General features: G+C 34.2%; 1 protein-coding gene across 1 annotated transcript in view; it reads right to left on the reverse strand.

Moving 5' to 3' along the window:
* Positions 1 to 1906: 1906 nt before the first annotated feature.
* LOC115443537 (proto-oncogene c-Fos) overlaps positions 1907 to 22420 on the reverse strand; it is a 53562-nt gene continuing 33048 nt past the window's right edge. The window contains exons 2-6 of the mRNA XM_030168984.2: positions 14056 to 14526; positions 12096 to 12185; positions 9901 to 10059; positions 6141 to 6299; positions 1907 to 5590 (exon numbers count right to left, since the gene is read on the reverse strand). Of these exons, the coding sequence (XP_030024844.1) occupies positions 5051 to 5590; positions 6141 to 6299; positions 9901 to 10059; positions 12096 to 12185; positions 14056 to 14316 (1209 nt within the window). The 5' untranslated portion in view covers positions 14317 to 14526 and the 3' untranslated portion in view covers positions 1907 to 5050. The remainder of the gene's footprint in view (positions 5591 to 6140; positions 6300 to 9900; positions 10060 to 12095; positions 12186 to 14055; positions 14527 to 22420) is intronic.

The raw sequence follows: 22420 nt of genomic DNA on the forward strand, positions 1-22420 counted from the left end.
CTAGCTCCTAAACTACTTCTCAGCCCATTATGAAATTTCGCAGGGATTATCTATAAAATAGTAGCTATTTTTAGAAAAAATAAAAAATATAAATATGCCAACTTTGTGAAATTCAAGTTTGAAACTTTCAAACACATTTTTCAAAGAAAAAAACATTTTCAATTTCAAAAATACAATAAAAAAGCTCATTAAATGAAGTATTTATTTCATTGCTTTATTTATTTTATTGTAACATTTAAAAAACTTGATAATTGGATTCGAAGTGGCGTATACCAGCCGGCCAGTTAAAACTTCAAAGTCCTTTAACTCGCTTACCAGGCTTTATACTTTAATAATATTTTGTATCTGGATCGAGGACATATACAGGTATAACATAATCAAATATTACGAAAATCTGAGACATCGAGTTTTTCGTGCCCGCTTCACGTGGAATGCCCCATATGCTAATTTTAAACGTACCACACAGGAAATAAAGTATTATTTACTTTGACATAATATGTTACTATGTAACAAGTGACCCCTTTTGAAGCTGTTCAATGTATAAAATATTGATTTATTTGAAACGTTTATATACTATGCGCATGTTTGTATATTTATATATCTATGTTTTACGCGGCGCATCAAATACTAGTAAAAAAATATTTTAACAATTTAAGACTTATGGATAACTTGTCTGATTTGTAGGTAGCGGAATACTTCAAAAGACCATCTATTAACTTGAAGAAGTGAAATTCAACAATGCGATGTCAATAATATATTATCAAAAAATCTCAAAAAATGTTATGATACTTCCTTAGATTTTATGATAATGTCTGGTATACAAATAGCATAGTATTAGTCGATGCGAATGTTAAAACCCACCGTAAATATTGTGTTAGATACAGCAGTGTCTATATATGTATAATATAGTTTGTTTATTAGGTTTGGATACAAAGGCGTCGCCAAGGGACGACAGGTAGGGGCAGCTGCCCCTAACCCCTTCCCCTAGAGTTTCTAAAACCAATGAATTCACCAATGGTAGCCCCCTAGAGTTTCCAGAACTCGAATGATGTCCCCAATTCCATTCCTAATATATCCGCACGCTCAATTACACGCTGCTCTATCTTATCGTTAAAGCGCGAGATGGGAGGAACGTGCTCTCGACTTTATCTACTATTCATACTTTGCCCATTCTCCATATCAACTTGCCTTCTGGACCATCGACTGGCGACGCTCTTGTTTGAATATCTAGAATGCTGCAATATCTCAGAGTTGTCAAAATATAGGTGTTTATTGTAGTAAAATTTGGTTTTATATTTAAGTAAATTTCGTGAGAGAGTAATTTTGTTTGTCAGCGAGTCAATACACCCGTAAAAGTTTAGTTACGGATCTTTTTTTTATTTCTGGTCTTTTGACTCAATTAAGGCAGCGCTGTATAAAGTCTGTGGGGAAATATGGAACTATCATATTTTACGTAATTAGAAAATATATTTTTATTATATTTTTAGTTAAATTATACTTCTTCATGATTGTTTTGAGACTTCGTTTGAACCTTTGGCGTTTTAGCGTTTCTTACGATATTGTTTTGAAAATGAAGTTTCTTTTGCCAATGCTCTCGCTACAGTAGAAATATAAGAAAAACTCTTCGTTGTGATATTGAATATATCAATCTTTAAAATTCACATTTTGTTTTATTTAAATATCTCAGTAATAAAATGTGTAAATTATACTAAAACTTTTCCTAGTAAAAACACTAATAACATCAAACTCGGATACGCTCGACTAAAATAACAGTCGTATACAATGCGCGCCCACACCTTTGTAGTTAAACGCCCGACGTGTCCGGCCAGACACGTTGCGCGCTCAAAAACACGACAGGTGTGTTTTAAAGTGTTATTCTAAGGGTTTATAAAATCAAACATACAGATTATGCAATAATATGATTTATTCTTCGATATATAAGCGCAATAATTTTGCTTTGACTGTCAAAATATTTATATTCAAGAAGCAGGTACAAGTGATGTTTACAACAATTACGTAAACTAATTCATTTAACTTTTTATTTTCAAATTTATCAACAATGTGTGATTTTAATCAAGAACAAGCCGAATATTATAAATGACAATATACAAAATTATTATATCAAATCACTTTGTGACTTTGAAATGATTTAAAATACATTTCAAAATTATAGATCAGTAGAAAACGTGAATAAAATATTTATCAAAGCATTAGTCCATAGCACAGGCTTAGTAATATAAAATATACATAACAACATACTAAAAAGGGTGATATTCTTATCGAAATATAAATTACAAAGTTAAATCTTAATCTGTAACAACAATAAATTGTTAAACAAATTTAATACTAACTGTTTAACTTACAACCGAAATGTTATGGAATAGTAATGTACTATCATAACTGCCCACTTGCGTGGGAAGCAGAAACACAAAAACACTAGGTCTACGCCACATTTAAATCACACTGCCATAGTATTTGACTGATGTAAATATTTAGGCCATTTTGATTCATTTTAGAACAAAAAATCAAAAATTGTTTATTTATAAGCAAAATGCTTGATAAACTAACTTTTTTATTTATTATCTTTGTATACAACTAATTAAACTCGATTTAAATGGATAAATTATTAACAGCAGTCTGAAAAAAACGCGACGCAGAACAAAAAGTAAAATAAACAATCTGCGAACTGCCAAACTATACCTTCTAAAGTTAATCTTATTCCAAAGATTACTACGACGGTACATTCACATTACAAAAGCAATTAATACGAAGACCAATAGAGTATCGATAAAAACTATTCATTCAAAACAAATATTTCTAATGGAAGTCTAAATTTTTTAGAAAAACGATCTTAATAAATATGGAGACTCAAAGTTCTTGTTACACAAGAGGATAACGCGTTAAACATTGTGCTCTGCCTAGTTTTTATCACAATTACCAACAATATAAAAATAAATGCTCGCGCGACTGACCGCGTACACTACTGCGTAAAGGCGGCCGCATAGACTAGGATCACTGGTTGCAGAAGGCACTGTTCTGAATGGATTCTATTCTGCGTATTAGGTACGCCTATACAAAACACCTTAGGACTTAGCATTGCAAACTGTGTGATAGTACAACTCCAGTTATCACACACATGCCGTCAAGACCAAAGAATATGAAATTGGCGCCATTTCATTCAGATGTTGACATTAATTTTAAACATTAAAATACTAACTTCAATAATATTAGAGTATGAATATACAGAATAATCAACGATGTCGCATATGTTTGAGAATACAGAGGCACTTTACAATGATGTATCGTTTAGCTCGTAATTTCACTTATCAAGCGAACTTATTTACACAAGTCTTTAATAATAGTTATTGGATACCGATACATTAAATTTTAACACCGGAAATATAAAAAATTGTATGTTTTACCGCATGTGTAAATAGAATTTATTTTAATTATACATAAAATCTGAAATACAAATCTGTTTGAATTATTTTCTCCATGATGTTACCAAGACTTATAAATAATAAATTTACTTATATCACGACTTATCCTCAGTTAAAGCACCTTAAAACTAACACTAACTTATTATTATAACATATGTATATAGCGGAATATATTTCAATATAATCTGAATATTATAATCTGTAACAAAAATATATAGTTTTGGAATTTTAACAGGAGGTATTGTTTATTAATTGTACTGGAAGTAATAACTATGTGATGTTACACTATTTGGGACTAACAGTTTGTAGACATTGAAGCGAAGACTAGACCGCTGCGGTAATTATTATGATGAAGAATTTTTATAAATTATGCTCGTACATTTACATATCATGTTCTTTGACTGTTACTTTATTTATAATTGTAAATTAAAACGCTTAATCCTCTCACAATGCAATAAATAATTCATACTCCGATAATTATTTTGTAAACGGCAATGAAAATAACTGCACGGGGCTTCTGCAGTAAAAGTTGCACCACAGACAAAATAAATCAGATCTCAAAACTTAAATATTTTATACAGATCAAAGCAAAATTATAAAACTTAGAAACATTAAAACGAATACGGTAAAGGTTAGAGTTTAATATCTAAATAGAATATTATGTGAAATGCCTAACTTAACAACTGTTTCACAGTTTCGTTTGTATGTTACAAAACAATGTATGAAACAAATGATTCTGACAAAAAATAAAAAATAGACTTCATGTGTCTCACAGCACCACCCTCTCTTTGTTTATAATATTCATTAAACATAATATCTGTGCGTCCATTATAGGCACCATAACTAATTTTACATTGTTGTTCTACACAGTAGACATACAAGTTCATTTCGAAATGAATTCCCCGCCCTTTATCGACTTCCTGGCGTATTTATGTATAGTTTATTATTTACGAGATACTATGTGATTTTAATAACGTTCAATAGAATTATCACAAACTGTGGTTTATGTGTATTCTACATATTAGAGACCTCACTAAAACTATGATTTAGTATCTGATTTTGTGAATATTTGTATACAATAGGCACAAATTTCAACCATGTCTCTATGTATGTTTCGTATGTATGTATGTTTACAGAAAATCATAAGAAAGCAATATTGTGCAATATGAAATAAAGAATGTTTATCTTAATTCAGGTCCGGATTTAGCTATGTAGAGACTCATAGATAACCAATTTTATACTATTTTTTAAAACTGTTTTAACATGAGCAAAATCTTGTTTTATAACTTTTTTCATTTTAGCTGTACCTTAATTTCGTAATTTGATGGACTAAGTCTCTACATCTTACATCGTTTATAGACACTATCATAGCAACATTATGCGTTTATAGGTATCAACCCAACTCAATTTTAAAATCAATCAGAACTAAATCATTTGAAAATGAAGTCACCCGCTTATTGTAAATATTTCAATGAATTAATGGAAATTAATGATTTTAACGGTGACATTCTATTTCGAATTTCATATCCAATGCTTAAATTATACGTATACATGTCGAAATTAATTTGGACCCGACAAAATAATGGTTACTCGTACATAACAGATGTTAACTAAACAAGGCATCCGTCGTTGAGGCTGTTGTTGAGTTTTGCTTGCGCGTCCGGGATCGTTCCCGGGAACCCGTGGCACTGATGATTACTGGCCAAGTTGTAGTTGACTTCGGGATCGTAGTACTCCGAGTCCATCGGAGTCAGGACGTTTGTGGTTTTGGGGAGGTACCCGTCCGTGGTAACGAAACTCGGCTCAGAACTGGGCGGAATGCTGAGCACACTGTCGGGTCTGCTGTACTCAGGCTCCAAGAGCGGCGGAGCCACGTAAATGGAGTCGAGGGATGATATGGTGTCTATAGAGGAGTCGCCGATGGGCGTGGCGCAAGTGTAACTGGAGGCGAGGATGTTCGCCGACTCCGGTCGAATGTAAGGCGAGTGAGCCTCGTAAGAGACGGGGAATGTGGTCGGAGATTCGAACGTTCGAACCATGTTGTAGGTCGCTGTCGGCGATGTCCGCGTCGCGTTGTTGTTGTTCTTCACACACGACGCCGCGTGCAACGACAGCATGTCGATCAACTGTCGCTTTTGCACTTCGAGGTCCTAAACAAAACGCTATTATTAGTTTCATATGCATAACCTAAATTTAAATTAGACGTAATAACTCCTTTTTCATACCTACTGTTTAAAAAGGCTTTAGAAATAGAGCAAGATTAAGCGAGTTAGGATTTTTTTATAATCTAGGAGCCTTTAACTTAATCCGATCCTGCTGGAGTGTAGGTTTTAAAATGGAATTGTTATCAGACTGGCCGTAGCGGGTACAATTATCGCTAATGGTTGGCCGACTTGAGGTGTTATCACTCGCCAACGACACGGCTGATAACGTAATTCATTCGCTGCAGGAAGAGTTTTACTTCAAGAACTGATCCTCTAAGAAAAAACGAAGCGCAATAAACATTCTTTGTTTAAATACTTGGGAAAAACATAGCAAGGATAATTTTCCTAGAATAGTACCTATCTAATGTTAAAAGTAGTAAAACTTATCGCTAATGTGATACAACGGAATTAAAAGAAAACTATCATGAAAGAATTAGGTTAATTAATTACTGACAAGTTGGAGGTCGTGGAATAACTAATAATTTAAATATTTTACCTTCAACTGCGCTTTGAGATCGATGTTCTGATTCTCCAGGACCTCGCTTTCTGTGACCAGGTTGACTGTCCGCTCACGTTTCTTCATCCTGCACTTGGTTGCTGCTATTTTATTCCGTTCCCTTCTGCGGCGCCTACGCTCTTCGTCTTCCGGCGTCAGCTGTACAAAAATGGAAGTGTTTATTGCTTACACTTACATAAATTAACATAATATAATTCGCCTAGCTTTTATTTATAAATATATTTGACGTTGGAATTATTAAGTTATCGTGATACCTACGCAAGTATGAACAAATTGTGCAACTGCAAAAAGGGACTTAGCTATATTTTCTAATGTTCGCATAATCGCGTGAGTAACAAACATAGAATTCATATCGACTTGTGTGTGGCATTGTGTTCGCAAACCAACCCTCGACTGAATGAGCTACTAGTTGCGCCAATGATAATTTCGCATTGCCATTCCTTTCAAAATCAGGAAGTGAAGTCACGGCCGCAGACACATTGCGATGCCTTCTTCGTAAGCTCATAAAACTTCAATCAGGCCGTTGAATTACAATGCAGTGACGGTCATCATAAAAGCCCGTTTAGATCCCATTCGCAATCTTCCGTGCCTATCTTTATTTATTCATTGAATGAGACTGACTGGCGAATGCGTTACGTACTTAAAGGCCAACCGCACTCTATCACAATACGGATACAAAATAATGAATAAATGTCATGTCAACTCAACTAGGATGTTACTTATGGTCTCGAACTTAGGTAAAATCGAACATAAGGTGTCAAATAACTTTTGATACTAAACACCTCAGCATAATAAGGCATTCTACTCTATGTTTCTTTGGTTTTATTAAAGGGAATTCCCCTGAACTCGTATTGAAAACTAACCGTTTAATTTTAGTTTAGATTATGTAATAATAATGTTCACAATGATCGTCTTATGAAAGTAATTGATATAAAAGTGAGGTAAAAGCCGCGTTAAATGGGAACTATAATACTATGCAGTCGGTGCTATCTTTAGTGTACTTATTGGATGTACCCATCATACATTTTTATCTAAATAAATACCTAAGTATATGATGTGAAATCATATTGTGCATAATTCAATTAATGCGCATTAAGATAGGAGTTTGTTTTATAACCTAAGGGTATTTCGCAAGAAATACCCTTAGGTTATATAACAATAAAACCGTAACTAATCATAAATGGAAACATTGAGGCAACTGCCAAATTAGATAATCCGTTCAGATAACTCCAATTTGCGGATAGAAAAGCACCGATATGTATGATAAATTAGTGTAAATCATGATTAAATTATTTGTATGTCAAAATGAACTGCCAGCCTACAATACCTTAATTAAAATAGAAGATAGGTACTCTACTAAAATATACTTAGTCTGGCCATAAATACTGTTACACTTAATTATAAAAAAATATTACATTTGAATTTCGAATCTGTCATTTTTATACGATTGTTCATTGTGTTTTCTCATTTTGGCGCCAATACATTGTAAAATATTTTGCGATATTAAAATGGTGTGGGGTGATAAAGAGAACCGAATCGCTGTGATAGCATTACACAAAGTAGGTATGGAGCCAAATGCAATTTTTAAAACTCTCCATACACTTGGTATTAGTAAAATGTTTGTGTACCGGGCTATTAATAGGTACAATGAGACCTCCTCTGTTTGTGACAGAAAAAGATCTGGCCGTCCACGTAGTGTTCGTACGAAAAAGGTGGTCAAAGCAGTAAGGGAAAGAATTCGAAGAAATCCTGTCCGAAAGCAAAAGATTTTATCTCGGGAAATGAAGATAGCACCTAGAACCATGTCGCGTATTTTAAAAGATGACTTAGGACTTGCAGCCTATAAGAGACGCACTGGCCATTTCTTAACTGATAATTTAAAGAAGAATAGGGTGGTAAAATCGAAACAACTACTGAAGCGGTACGCAAAGGGAGGTCACAGAAAAATTTTGTTTACGGATGAGAAAATTTTTACAATTGAGCAACATTTTAACAAACAAAATGACCGTATTTATGCTCAAAGCTCTAAGGAAGCTTCCCAATTAGTCGACAGAGTGCAACGTGGACATTATCCGACTTCAGTGATGGTTTGGTGGGGTGTTAGCTATGAAGGAGTGACTGAGCCATATTTTTGTGAAAAAGGTATCAAAACATCGGCACAAGTGTATCAAGATACCATTCTTGAGAAGGTAGTTAAGCCCCTTAACATCACCATGTTCAATAACCAAGTATGGTCCTTCCAGCAAGACTCGGCGCCGGGTCATAAAGCTCGGTCCACGCAGTCTTGGTTGGAATCGAACGTTTCGGACTTCATCAGAGCTGAAGACTGGCCGTCGTCTAGTCCCGATCTTAATCCGCTGGATTATGATTTGTGGTCAGTTTTAGAGAGTACAGCTTGCTCTAAACGCCATGATAATTTGGAGTCCCTAAAACAATCTATACGATTGGCAGTGAAGAATTTTCCCATGGAAAGAGTGCGTGCTTCTATTGATAACTGGCCTCATCGTTTAAAGGACTGTATTGCAGCCAATGGAGACCACTTCGAATAAGCTTTTTATATTTTTAATTGTTTTATATTTATGTATTAAACTGACACACTGTAAAAGTAATAAATGTTATTTGCAGTTAACAATTTTCTTTTTTCTTTATTACAATATTTATGGCAAGACTAGGTATATGCAGCAATTAAATATAAGATTACAATGTCACGCATTTAAACATGCAAGTCACAATTTAAAAAGGCTCTTATAGGCATGGTGTAAGCTATATAAATTTCTAAGAACCAATCAAATGGCTAATGGATTTCAGACATCTATCATCAAAATAAGAAGGTATATATTTTTAAAAAGCGTATTTTTTTCCTTATACGTAGATTTTATTTCAAAATCTATACATGTGTTACCGCGAAACAAAATTTACCTTTTACCTACCTAAAACTAAGTACAACAAAAAGAACAAAAAGTTACTAATTCGTTTAAATAAAAACGAAACAATGGTTTCTCATTGCATTCCTAAATGGATAAAACTGAACAAAAATTAACTTTATTTTACGGTATACGTGACTTTGTAAATACCTACTACGAGCAGAATTATCACTCCTCGATTCATTAGAACTTTGTGGTTTTACTATTCACGTGTTTCTATGACTGAGAGGAAATGATAGAGATTTATTCATTTTGTAAATTAATGATGTAATGCAACATAGATTTAATGACGATTTTACTACGATCGTGCTTTCGCAAGTAAATTTTCATACAGACTAAGAAATTGAGTTCAATTCAGGGTTTACCGTTTTATTTTTCGAGTAAAATACGAACAATTGTCGGCAATAGTTATACTCTACTTGATTTTCCTCTTATATTTTATAAGCAAATTCATTCATTAATGTTGACACATCAAAATACTTAAATTATGAGTTAAATTAAATACATTTATTAAGTTAGCATGATTTATTTTTCAACAAAAATCGTGTGAATACTTAAACCACTCAACCAAGCCGTTGAATTCAATACTGACAATATTTGTAGTAAATATTTAGATAGTCCAAAAAACGTTTAACCGAATGTTTCTTTGAAATAAACCTGGTTTTTCAGCCATCGTGGCTGCAAAATCTTCGAAACGTCGAAATAAAATTATAATATAAAAAATCGCGATAAAATCCGTAACATAGTTTTATTCCAATGTTATATCATCTATTTTTCTACTATCACAATATTTTGTTATTATAACTTGAGCTCACCCCTTCGGTTTTGGGCTGTTGCGTGGCGCTGCTGTCGTATTCATCGTCACTGTCTTCCTTCTTCAACCGTTTCACCCCTACATCAGTATCGCTGCCAGACATCTTCCTTTTCGATTCAATAGACAGCTTCAGACCAGCCTTTATTAGTTCTGAACACGTCTGGAAATACACAATCAATAGGCAATTAAAATCAGGATCCATAAAATAAAAACAAAGTATAGATTAACTTAAATTGATATGTTTCCATATTTTCAACTTTACCTACTTATATTCTAAGAACAAAAACATAAAAAACAATGAAAATACAAAATAATGTTCAAACGTAGAATGTGAATAGAATAATTTAATACGTATAAATATCGTTATTGCTTCCCGTGAATAATCCGATGTATCAGAAGATACAATCTACTCGGTTTTCGCACACTGAATATACAATTGGCGTGTTTTTATTTTCCACATCAATCAGCTCGTAAAGTACGCATGTTTCGACTAAGATCACAGAGAGGGAGTAATAAATGTAGGTCGTGCGTATATTTTTTACAATGATTCATGGTCACTTTACCTTGATACGATGATTTCATCAAGGTTGCTTTGAAGATGTCTACTCAATAAAGTCTAGGTATCGCAGGAATGTAGGATATAATTGCATTTTTACACCATTCCGCAACAACGATGTTTAATTGAAATGTGAGAAAAACAGATGGATATTACAATTAATATCAAAGCCATTTTCTCACATAAATAACGTCCGCCCATTGTGTTCAAAGGTAGCATTTGTTTTCGCGTCTGCAAGCTAGACAAAAAGTAGTCTTTATATTGAATAGACAGGTCGGCTATTAATGATGATAATTTGAATACGAGGTCAAAGGAAACCCACTCTTGACGCAGATTTACTCACTTATTATTTCGATTGTGTGCATCTTGCGCATTGTTGGCAATGAAATAATACGATAGCTCCTGCCAGGCTGACTATACTTTTGCGTACTAAACCTGATTGGTATGACATTTATACGCTAATGAACTTCAAAGCGGCATTTAATGGGGTTAATTAAACTAATTTAACACGTATGGTAACTCTTGCACTAGATAGGAATTATTAAAATTGACCGTGAACGGTTTTTGTGTAACTACAAAGCCTATACTATGTAATTATTATTAGTAAATTGCGCAGGAGTTTATTGACTAGCATTTTTTATACTTCTATAATGTCTATTAAAGATTAAAGTAATATGTTGCAACATATTACTTTAATCTACCTATTTGTATTGGTATTTTTATTAAATTAAATTATAATTTGTATAATATATTCAAATGTATATTATTACCACTAATTCTAAGCACAAAAACGCCTAGCTCAATAGGTATAAGAACTTTTCAATAAACCAAACATTATTTACAAATTACAATGTGTCTTTCAATAGTTATTCAATCACTTGTATGGCTTATTTATGTAAATGTTAAGGTAAGTTATTGCAAATAGGTATCGGCGAATTTTATTTTTGTATATTTAAACTGTCCCTGCATAACAGATTTCGGAGCCATTTATTTTATAAAGTTTTTCTCAAATATCTTTTTAGGGCCTTATAATGCCCTTATTACAAGTCTCATTAAGCAGATGTTACTAATTAATAACGAACACTTAAATTGATGAAGTACAAGGAATAATTTTCAAATGTTCCTATAAAAAATTTGCGAGCGTAACAACTTACTACGAATATTGTTTTATTAATGGTATTCCATATATTATGTATATGTATTTATGTATATGCGGATTTATTAACCTCTATGACCTATTATATAATTCTAGAACGTATAATATATTTGCCAAGTGCAATTTGTTTACTTATTTAACATACTTTACTCACATTTGATCAAAACCTCGTACAATTATTTTTTTAAATAGTTGCTTTCTAACGCGATAAAATTGTCTTCGAATTATCTAATCTTTACAAGATACTATACGTTTCACAATTTTCGCCAAAACTAGTAGCTTATACATATACATATCGTACAATTTTAAGTAAGAAGAGTATAATTATAATGATTTCACAAAAAAATATTATTAACCTTAAAAAAAACATTACATCTCAGTTTTGATATATAATCGAACGTAGCCGTTAAGATATTGTAATAACAATACTTTCTTTCATTCAATTTCTACATTTTAAAATTTTGATAAAATTTTTGATCGTTACCTTTTGTATGCTGGGCGGCGTGCTCGAGGCTGGCGATGTGGCCGACGAGCTGTTGGACATAGACGAGTTGGAGTCATTCCCGCTGCCGCCCTGAAATATACATACATTGCATTACGCTTCTGTCCCCATGGGTAGGCAGAGGTATTTGACACCCGCATTATGTTGGGTCACATGTAATGGAAGGTAAACCTAATGCCATTTATCAGGCACAATTCTAAACTCCGGATTGATACTGAGTAAAAAAACCTCATATTACTTGCCAAGTCTGGGATCAAACCCGAGACCCCAACACGGAAGCCGATACAGTACAACTAAGTCACAGGGGGACCTCCCTGAAACGACACAGGGCAATGCGCACCGACAACAATCACTAATGTGCTTTACGCCCCGCTGACCATAATGTGGGGACTCGAACCTTTTAAACAAACATCGCTTGGGAAAAGTTAAATTACAAAATGTTAGCCAAAAAACTTGAATTTGCTGGCAGTAAAATGCTTTATTTTTTGCATTTTTTATCAAAACCGATTCGTTTTGAATAGGGACGGAGATTTTTGGAGTGTAGCTTTAACATGTTATTCACGATTCAAAGATGCTTTAATTGTAACTTCAACGCCAAAATGTTATTAAATTAAAACATTTGATGCAGAGCTCTATAGCGAGCAAATACCTATTCTTCCATCGCTATGAATTGAATTAGCTAAGTTCAAAATCACGAAGCGTAAAAACAAAAGAGTTCTTATCTCTACATATTATTTAAACTGCATGTTAAAGCACCTTAACACTTAGAATAAATAACGATTTAATGTAACCCGTTCTAGAACGATAATCACCAATTAATGCACCTCTATAGGAACACTCAACGTTAGATTGTTAACATACAAAATTACTTCCCGTAACAGTCTACTGACTACAACAAATCGTATTTGGCAGGCTTTAAAATTTACTGCTCTATCGAGATAATTATATATATGTTCCATTGTTTTTTTACGCTCTAATTTCGCCGTCATTCATAAATTTCAGTTAATGAAACACATTCATTGAGGACAGATAATCACGTTTACAAATAAAGCCGAACTGAACAGTATGTGAGCAGATGCGGGATAACTAAATATATAGCAGATAACCGGCGGGCGCCGCGTAGTCTGGTTTTCGGATTAAACATTGCTTGCGCGCACGTCCGCGGTACATGGTAAGTGTTAGGTGTCCAGTATTTATAAAGAAGGGGTCACGTGACTGTATTACGTAGCACGGAGCACCCGATACTTGGCAACAGATCAAAATACTTGTAACACTTATTTACATTCTAACGACAGCGCGTGGATGTGACCTAAGAACTGGAAGGATGCGTTGAATCGCGATTGCTTAGGACGTGAAAGCACAAATAGGTAACGATTTATTAACCTATTACTGGTTCAATGCCCTGACTACAACTCCGCTATCTAATGGCATCTATAAGGAAGGTATATACAGGAAATTATAGGTACTCTACCTTGTTAATGTGAGTTTTCTTTACTTAGGAATGTACCTTACGTTTAGTTTGAAGGAATGAAAACTATATGATTACGAAGTACCAGCGATATCTCACTTAACTAACGATCAAACTCATTAGGCAACAGCGGATGTCGGATTCCAATTGAGATATTACAAATATTAACAAATTACAAGCCATCTTTGTTTAAAATAATATATTCCAGACGAATACTTTTTCCAGGATCCAATTTAATGTAATTATTGTACATTGTGAGAGAAAACAATGTTTCAAGATTAAAACGTATTTCAGTGTTGTGTAGAGTCTACATTATAGTGCCCTATAATTCAATATCCTAAGTGGTGTTTCTAATGTGTTATAGCCATTTGTAGCAGATGCTACAAAGCAAGCAAGCAAGTTGCTGCAATAGTATCTACCATTAAGCTAGCAACATGCTCGTCACCTCATTTAACATATAAAATTATAAGTTACCTTAAAACTAGAGCTCTTGTCGTAATTATACTGATCCAGTGGGTTGGTCATGGTGATGACGTCGTTGACGATCTCCGGTGTCCGCAGCGTGGTGGTAGCGGTCTCGGCCGTCAGCATGTTGATCACGGCGGCACTGAGGTTCACGTTCACGCTGAGGTTGTACGCGCCGGCGCCGCCGTCGTCTGCGCCTGCGCCCGGCGAAGGCGCTGTGTCCTCGCACTTTATCGTCGGCACCGCTGAGCTCATGCTCGACGAGTTCATTATATCCTTGTAAGGAGCCAGTTTCGCTTCTTTTTGGTAACGTTTGTTAAAAAATGTCGTCTTTAGCACCTAACCTTAAGTCTAGATATCACGGTTAATCACTATCACTAGATAAGACTAAATATCACTGCGTGTGGTAAACTGGTTAGAAATGGCACTTAACGTCTTCTACGCGAGAAGTCTTCACGGGAATCGTTCGTACACTTAGATCTGGAAAGAAAGAAAACATATTTTAGTATTCGATATTGTGTGGTTTGTTTAATAACTTTGTAATATAAATGTTTGACAGCACATGGTCGACGTTAGTCAATGTGTACTTCTGCAACGTTGCGTTAGACGTGATCGAGCGAAAAATAAACATCCAAAAATACTTTCTGATTTCTGTTTATAGTAAGATATGATTAAAATATATTGCCTTGGTATTACACGATCCACTTAAGTTTTATGCCTTGGGACAAGCCTACGCATAACTTAATAATTATAAAACTACAATCAATGTAAATGTTTTTGTCTCACACCGCTTGTAAATCGTGTTCAATACGTTAGCACGAATGCAGTCGAAGGGCACGCAGTATTTCGCAAGCATGCAATTCGGCGGAGCCCAGCTTTCGCAAGAGTTCACGAGGCGGGTTTTTAATTAGAGCTATCGGGCACCGCGGCCTCGCGGCCAGGATGCGTCTCCAATAAAACGATTTTTTACAGGTCCCAATTGAACGCGAGCCATAAAATTTAAACTACGCGCGGTTTTTACGATGTATTTTAACAGTCTTCCGCGTCGCGCCTCGCGTCCATTGTTCGCGCGCAGTGCACGGGCGCGGTATCGCCGGGGATTAGCAGCCGGCCACAAGGACACGCGTGGATTAAGCAATTAACGACCACGATGTCGATGTTGACACTAGACATTATGTGGAGTGCCGAGCGGAATAATTAGGACACGCGCCGTGACAATACCGTGTGTTGTTCGAAACAGGAGCTAAATCCGCTAGATCCGTATATAGCCGCGTCGAAAGCTGTCTGGCGCCTTGACCCGGCCTCTATCCGCACGTATCTCATATCTGTCGCACGTAAATACAATAAAGCACGGAGTCTGCGTAACCTAGATACAACGCTTTTGCTTATTCCACTCGCGAGCTCTAAGGAAAAATGTGCCACGATGTCAGAAATATTAAGGGGCACGGAGCGGTCAGACGATCCCAAGGTCAATGGAATTATCGGCATTTAATGGGAAAATAAATAACATATTTAGACCAGACTACAAATGTAATGAAACCGCAGAATGGTATTATTTTAGCTAACTTAGGTATTATTCTGTAATTCATTATCCTGTTACACTCATACATGTCCACAATCTTTAATAGAAAAAGCCTAGCACGTTAGATTACAGAGGATTTATGGTATATAAGCGGCCCTTAAAACATCCCTGCGATTTAAGCGAACCTCATCTACAGGTGATACTTTTATAAGGCCATAGGATGAATCTAGCAGCCTCAGATCGTACTAAACCAGTGCCCTCACAAATGAAGCTGTCCTGTCTCACAAACTCGTACTATACTAGTGCAGTGCAATAAAGATCTAAACTAGCCATGACAATTGGCTAATCTTTTACCCACTAATTGAATATTTATATCCAGTAAACAACAATTGATCAATAATTTACAGCCAAAAGAAAAAAGCGGATGCTCAATTACAGTTAAACAATTTAAAACAATGCGACTGTGAACCGGCAAGTCGCACTCAATAGATGTCTAGCCGCTAGGTGTTTGTAATGCGATGCAAAAAGTGTTTTACGCAATGTAAATCTCCGATACATCAGTAGTCAGTGACTGTGTTTGATGAACAAACAACACACATCTGTTCAAACAGGCGCACGCGATTTGCCAACGATTTTCCGCTCCCACAATAAACATTGCGTTCAACGAAGAAAGCGACAAAGCGGAAAAGTTAAAGTACAGTTTACGAGCGAAACTTATCTTATTACGTACTTTGATAATAAAGGTCTATTGGACACCCGGCTAAGAATAAACGGGGCTATTTCGCGTGGGCCGCAATAACCGACAAGTGCCATATAACGAATATGCAAATAAAATCGGTAGGTAGTAGGACGTCCGTGCCCGAAATGGGGAAAAGAAAAATAATAATGTATCCGTTCCGAACCGCGTAGGTTTGAGATTAGTTCTTTATTTATGGATGTACATAATTGCACCATCGATTTTGTTGCTGCATTTGGTTTGACATTTAAATTACAACTTGAACGCCTTTCATGGAATGTGGAAATATATGAAAACCTTTGTTAACATTGAAATGCCAGCAAAGCAAAGCATGCAGTAATATACGTAGATCAGTATAGTGTATAATAGTATAGCCTATAGGTAATGAGTAGGCACCTACATAAATGTTCCTTTGTAGAAATCATCTTACAATTCCTACGGTTCTAATAATAAGCTACTGAAACGTTCTTAGTATGTTCCATCAAACATCTTAACACGTACAGGAATAATAGCACAGCATTATACCCCATTTAACTCGTTATAACTATCACGAAGATCATATAAGATGGTATGTGACCTCCTCTTCTATCTTAATACAAAATATTATGAGCAAGAAAGAGAGACGATGATATTGCCTTGAGTTTCCAGGCAAAAGGGGTCAACTGAAACGATTTTAAAAAGACATAAAACGCAACACAACATGGGTTGTTACGTCTCTTTGTTTCAGAGACACCAAGTTGGTTAACGAGAAATGGGTAACCCAGTTTCGGCCGCACCCGCGCCGCTGTTTTTATGTCTGTTTTATGTGTCAACTTAATTGTGTTTTCAAAGTACATCATATATTAATGTATGTAATTATGAAGTAGGTAGGCATGATGACATAAAACAAAATAATATAACAATCTCAGAACAAGAACACATTGTTCTGAGATAACAACAAAATTTTTGAATTGCATTTCTCTCAAATAATTATAATGGTTACCTATTTTAAGGAACAAACGTAAATAAGTTTTGATAGATTAAGAAAAAAAATATGCTTAAATATTATTTTCGGCATTTGGACTAATTGTAACATAATTTGTTTTACAAAATAATAAATAAAAATAAAAATGTAAGTATGATTGAAATATCAAGATATTCATTCTTAATTACATCCTCTCTCAGGTTATAAATAAAATACTGCGATTATAACAATGACGATTTTTTTCAAGTCCTTCCTATCCTTGAGCAAAGGAAATAGAACATAAATAACCGTGCACAAATTTGTGACAGCAGTTTGTTAGCGTATAGTATACAACATATATGTATATACAACACAACATACAACAAACCGAACGCGTTCTCATTGTTATTCACTTGTTGAGAAGGTCGTAATTTTTAACATAGCTGTGTTTGGCATTAGCATTGACAAAACAATGCGTATACCATTTATTTAGGAACGGAAGTTACAAATTTTAATTTTGTTACGGGAATTCAAGATAATTTGGTTAAATGATAAGCATTTATGATTTATTTTGATGGTGTTTTCCGCATTGGTAAATTTTCTTGTTGATGAAATTAAATAATGTAAAAAGTGCCAACAAAAACCATTTTGTGCAAATTTTCTGTCCGTTAGTTCGTATTGTAATTCAGTCAATCACAAAACTTAATTTTGTCACTGATGTCAACAACTAAAAACTTTAAACTCATAAAATAAATCCAAACGAGTTTAACGATATAACTGCAAAAAATATAAAAAAAAAACAGTTTTAATAGAAATCGATCGAGTGGCTAATCTTCGTTTATAGTGTTTGGCCAATTAAAAAAAACGAACACGCCCACGGTGGCCCGCGGCGAGAGAATCAACAAAAACTAGTTATTACAGGAACCAAAAAAAAGATTAGATAAGAAAGATACATTCTGCAAGTATTGGATAAAAAGTTTTGCGAAAAAGAACGTAATGTTCGGCGATGTTGTATTTTTAAAGCGTACATGAGAGTTAAATCTAGAGAAATACATATTTACATTTTAAATAATTACTCTATAATACGTACAATACAATTTATAATAATGTAGCGGAACCCTTGAAGGCTTACTTAATTTTTCTATTTTCATAAAATCGTTTCTCTAAAAAAATTAAAGCGCAATATTTGATTAAATTGCAACATATCACTAAACATTATAAAAAGTAATAATAAAAAAGTTAACAAGAATGTTGGTATTTTTTGCATTATAAAAAAAAACGTGGATCGTGTGCTTTATTATAAGGAATGCCACACGAAAAAAAAAGTATAAATACATATCTTGATAAGCAATTTAAGCCATTTAGTGTTTGAACGAAATTGAAAATTCTTCCTTATTGCTCAATTACGTTATGTAAAGAACTTGTGCAAAAATTCATACTGCTGAAGTCATCGGTGCAATGCAAGCCGTATTATCTGCCAATGTTGAGCAATTCATTAAGAGCTTTGCTAGTAATAACTATTGTTCTGTTGACAAGTTATCTTCCTTCTTAACCTTATTACACATATTCTATAGACAATTTTAAAGCTTTCTCTTCTTGGAACCGTTGTTGAGATATCATAGTCACACCACAGGACTCTACGATTCTCAGTAACATTAAAAATGTTTATTAAGTTGATTTAAACAGTATGATAAGTTTTTTAGTGTGATAACACGTCGGTATTCTGTGATCTAGTAGTATCACCAAATTTCTGTAGACTATTCTACAGAGGCTCTACCACTTCATTTTTTTTATTATTTATTTATTGCAATATCAACACACAGCCATTAGAGGTTACACCCAATTCGACTGGCGGAACTTCTGATTGAAACAAACACAATAACTAATAAGGTATTAAGCTTAGTTTAATTTTATAATTGATTATGTTTTAATTAAACTCTCTATCGATTTACAATTTTTTCAACTCTTACTGATATTAGAATTAAAAAATAGTAATTTTATAATAACTAATATAAGCACAAAATAACTCTATATCTTTAGCCATAATCTAATTTCAACTACAGACACGATTACAATAAAATTATCAATTTGATACGTATTGCGATCGACAAAAGCACTACATTAGTACAATGTCATGTTTGTGGGGCCACGAGAGCGGTCATCAATTAAGCTGTCAAATGTTCACGACGCGAGCATTGTAGACGACGGAAGGCCTTTGTATACCTGTGCTATGATTTCGGTCGGTTAATCTACCACGAATAGAAATTAGGTACAAAAAATATGTTATTTGTGCAGAAAAAATTCGATGAGAGATAATATTTCAAGGATATAGAGTTCTGTATCAAGATGTCGACTAATATAATAATACTAAATGCGATATATTTCATCAAAAGCACGTGATATGCGAAAATACAATAAATTTTCGTAGGTGCAAAATTACGCAACTCAAATGGGGGCAAGTACATAATTACTTGCGCCAATCTGTTCAAAGAAAAAGTAATATAAAAAATGTATTAAAAACGTGCGTTTACCGTTCGAATTTTTTATTTGCTTCTCCTGTTATTTAAGCATTGTGAATATTTTTTAAAGCGTTTACTCTGAATATCTTGATAAAGTACTTTAAACAACCTACTCGCAAGTTACCTAAAACCAATTTATACCTTTACACACAACAATACATCCTTAAAATTTAACACAATACAAATGCGGTTGGCAATTTGTCCGTTCCAAAGGCTGAACAGTTTAATATGAAGCTTCACGCAAAGTATATAGTACTTGAACATCATGATTTTTGATATTTTATATATGGTCCTATTACCTCTGATATGTTGATCAAATCAACATATGTAATTGAAAGACGAATTTGATTTTTTCTCTATAACAGCGGCTATGAAGACGTGAAACTAAAGATTTATTAAATCATTGTGTTCTTATTAGACATTAGTAGCAATCAGGTATTGCATATTTAATAAAATAGACTCTATCTAAAACCTAAGAACACAATCGTATACAAGTTAAAGATGTAACTTTTTGATATTCAAAACATTTTTGTCCGGACAACAGCGAACCGACAATGTATTTATTACAATATAATACACATTAATTATCCATTAGGCTATGAGAAGAGCGTGCTGTTATTAATGAATAATAATTGACTAATACTCCATTCAATTCGGTCTCAACTTTACAATGTCAAGATCTAAGCTCAAACATGCATTAGGTACAAAGATCGTGACTGTACTTTATTATTAGTGCATTTAATATATTATGTGGCAAAATCTAGTTTCAAACCGGACACTTTATGAATAGAACATGCAGAAAACCACCTCTCGCATAAAAGGGTAACCATTTAAAGCAATCTAATCGCTCCAATATGAAAGTGTACCGAACATTTAAAGATTTGTTACGGTTAATCTATCAGGCATGTTAATTAATCTGAAACTGTTAAGGTTCTTAATTACTGTATTCCAAAAGTTTGATTACAATTAACAGTAAGGTCAATGCCAATAATTAATATCGATTAACAAACATGTTTATTCAGAACAGCTGCGTTTAACTTAACTTATGCTATGTTATAAACCCTGATTTATTTTTGTACCGCGCGTACTAAACTTCTTCTTCAATTTGAGTAGAAAAAAAAACAAAAGAAAGCAATATAAATAAAACGAACAAAAAACTGCACCGATGGAACGTGAAATAAAAAAATAGTCAAAATTAACGTTCTATTCTTAAAAAAAGTTCGACATGAACACAGACGGGCGATTGAGGCGCTCGTAGCGTTAGCAACAGAGGCGTGCGTCCTTGACACTCGGCAGCGGACAAAAACTATCGTCCGTAATTTCGGCGCGTCTCGATGGGTGTGTTCCGAGCCAACGCACACAACCACATATCCCATGCCATAGACTATAATGTACACAGAACAGTGATACCGCATTAGTTTTGCACACATCCGCGTCGTCTCTCAGAGGCAGACTTGAGGTCAACGCCTCGACAAACATCACGTTTTGCAAACCACAGAAATATAACTTAATAAGGCATCGAACTAAAGCGTTGGATCATTAACATTTTCTGTCCCAAATATAAATTATGCAATGATCCGTCACCTCCATTATTTTTAAAAATAAAACCGCAACAGTGAACAGTAAAAGCACGCTCACATTCATACGAAAATCATTGCCAGCCTTGAATAAATTTATCGCTAACTGTGCTGTTAATAACTTGTCAGCCTACATAGTGAGACTATTATGAATGAATGATTTTCTTGTTTTAAATGGCGACGACACTGAATGAAACGCAGAAACCCACTGATAACCAGATACTACGAGATTGTGTAATGTGCAAAGTAGTTCAGTGCAATTAACGAAAGTCGAACTCAGCATATTCATTGACGTGCTAACCTGGTTTGCTTCGGTACTAGTTTTCGTTTTTATTACTTTCAATTAGTACATTATCACATCGATTAGTAACAAAATAAAGTCTCGAACATACATTTTAACAGACTGCATACACTAACGGGCTATATTACTGTGTGTAGAGTTGTATACTAATTAGTATTCATAGAAAACACGTTTTGTATAATGTATTTTTTTTTCAGTCACGAGAAATTTCCTTACGTAACCACTGACTAGTATAAATATTCAACAAACCTGTAGGTATTACATAGACCTGGAATGTCCCATCTGTCGCCAAGCCATTGTTTTACTATATTGGCGCCAAATTATATTTACTTATACATGTGTAAGGAACAAAGGAAGTTTGGCAAGGCATTGTTCGTTAACTCGATTTTCGAGTCTGCGCCGTAGACGTATTTAAAATACATCCATACATAACTCCTACATAGCAAAAAACCAATGGGACATTAGAAAATAAAGAGTTCATTATACTTCTGTTCAGTTTAGTCTAAGATGTAGTTGTAAATTATGAACAACGGCTTGTTCAACACTGTATTATAAAAGTTAGCATTGGATTTATAATTCTACAAAAGTACAATTACCCTCTTATAATCATAAGCTGCACATTATTTTTAGGTTAAAATATATGATAAAATAATGTGTTTACTTGTCGACCTTCAAGCTTTTCGTCCTTTCGATCGAGTTCTAAAATGTGTCCTAAGATTAGTCTGGTTTTTGAAGACCTAGTGTAAGACAAAACACCATAGATATCATCTACAATT

The sequence above is a fragment of the Manduca sexta genome, chromosome 11, assembly GCF_014839805.1.
Source record: "Manduca sexta isolate Smith_Timp_Sample1 chromosome 11, JHU_Msex_v1.0, whole genome shotgun sequence".
Classification (NCBI taxonomy): domain Eukaryota; kingdom Metazoa; phylum Arthropoda; class Insecta; order Lepidoptera; family Sphingidae; genus Manduca; species Manduca sexta.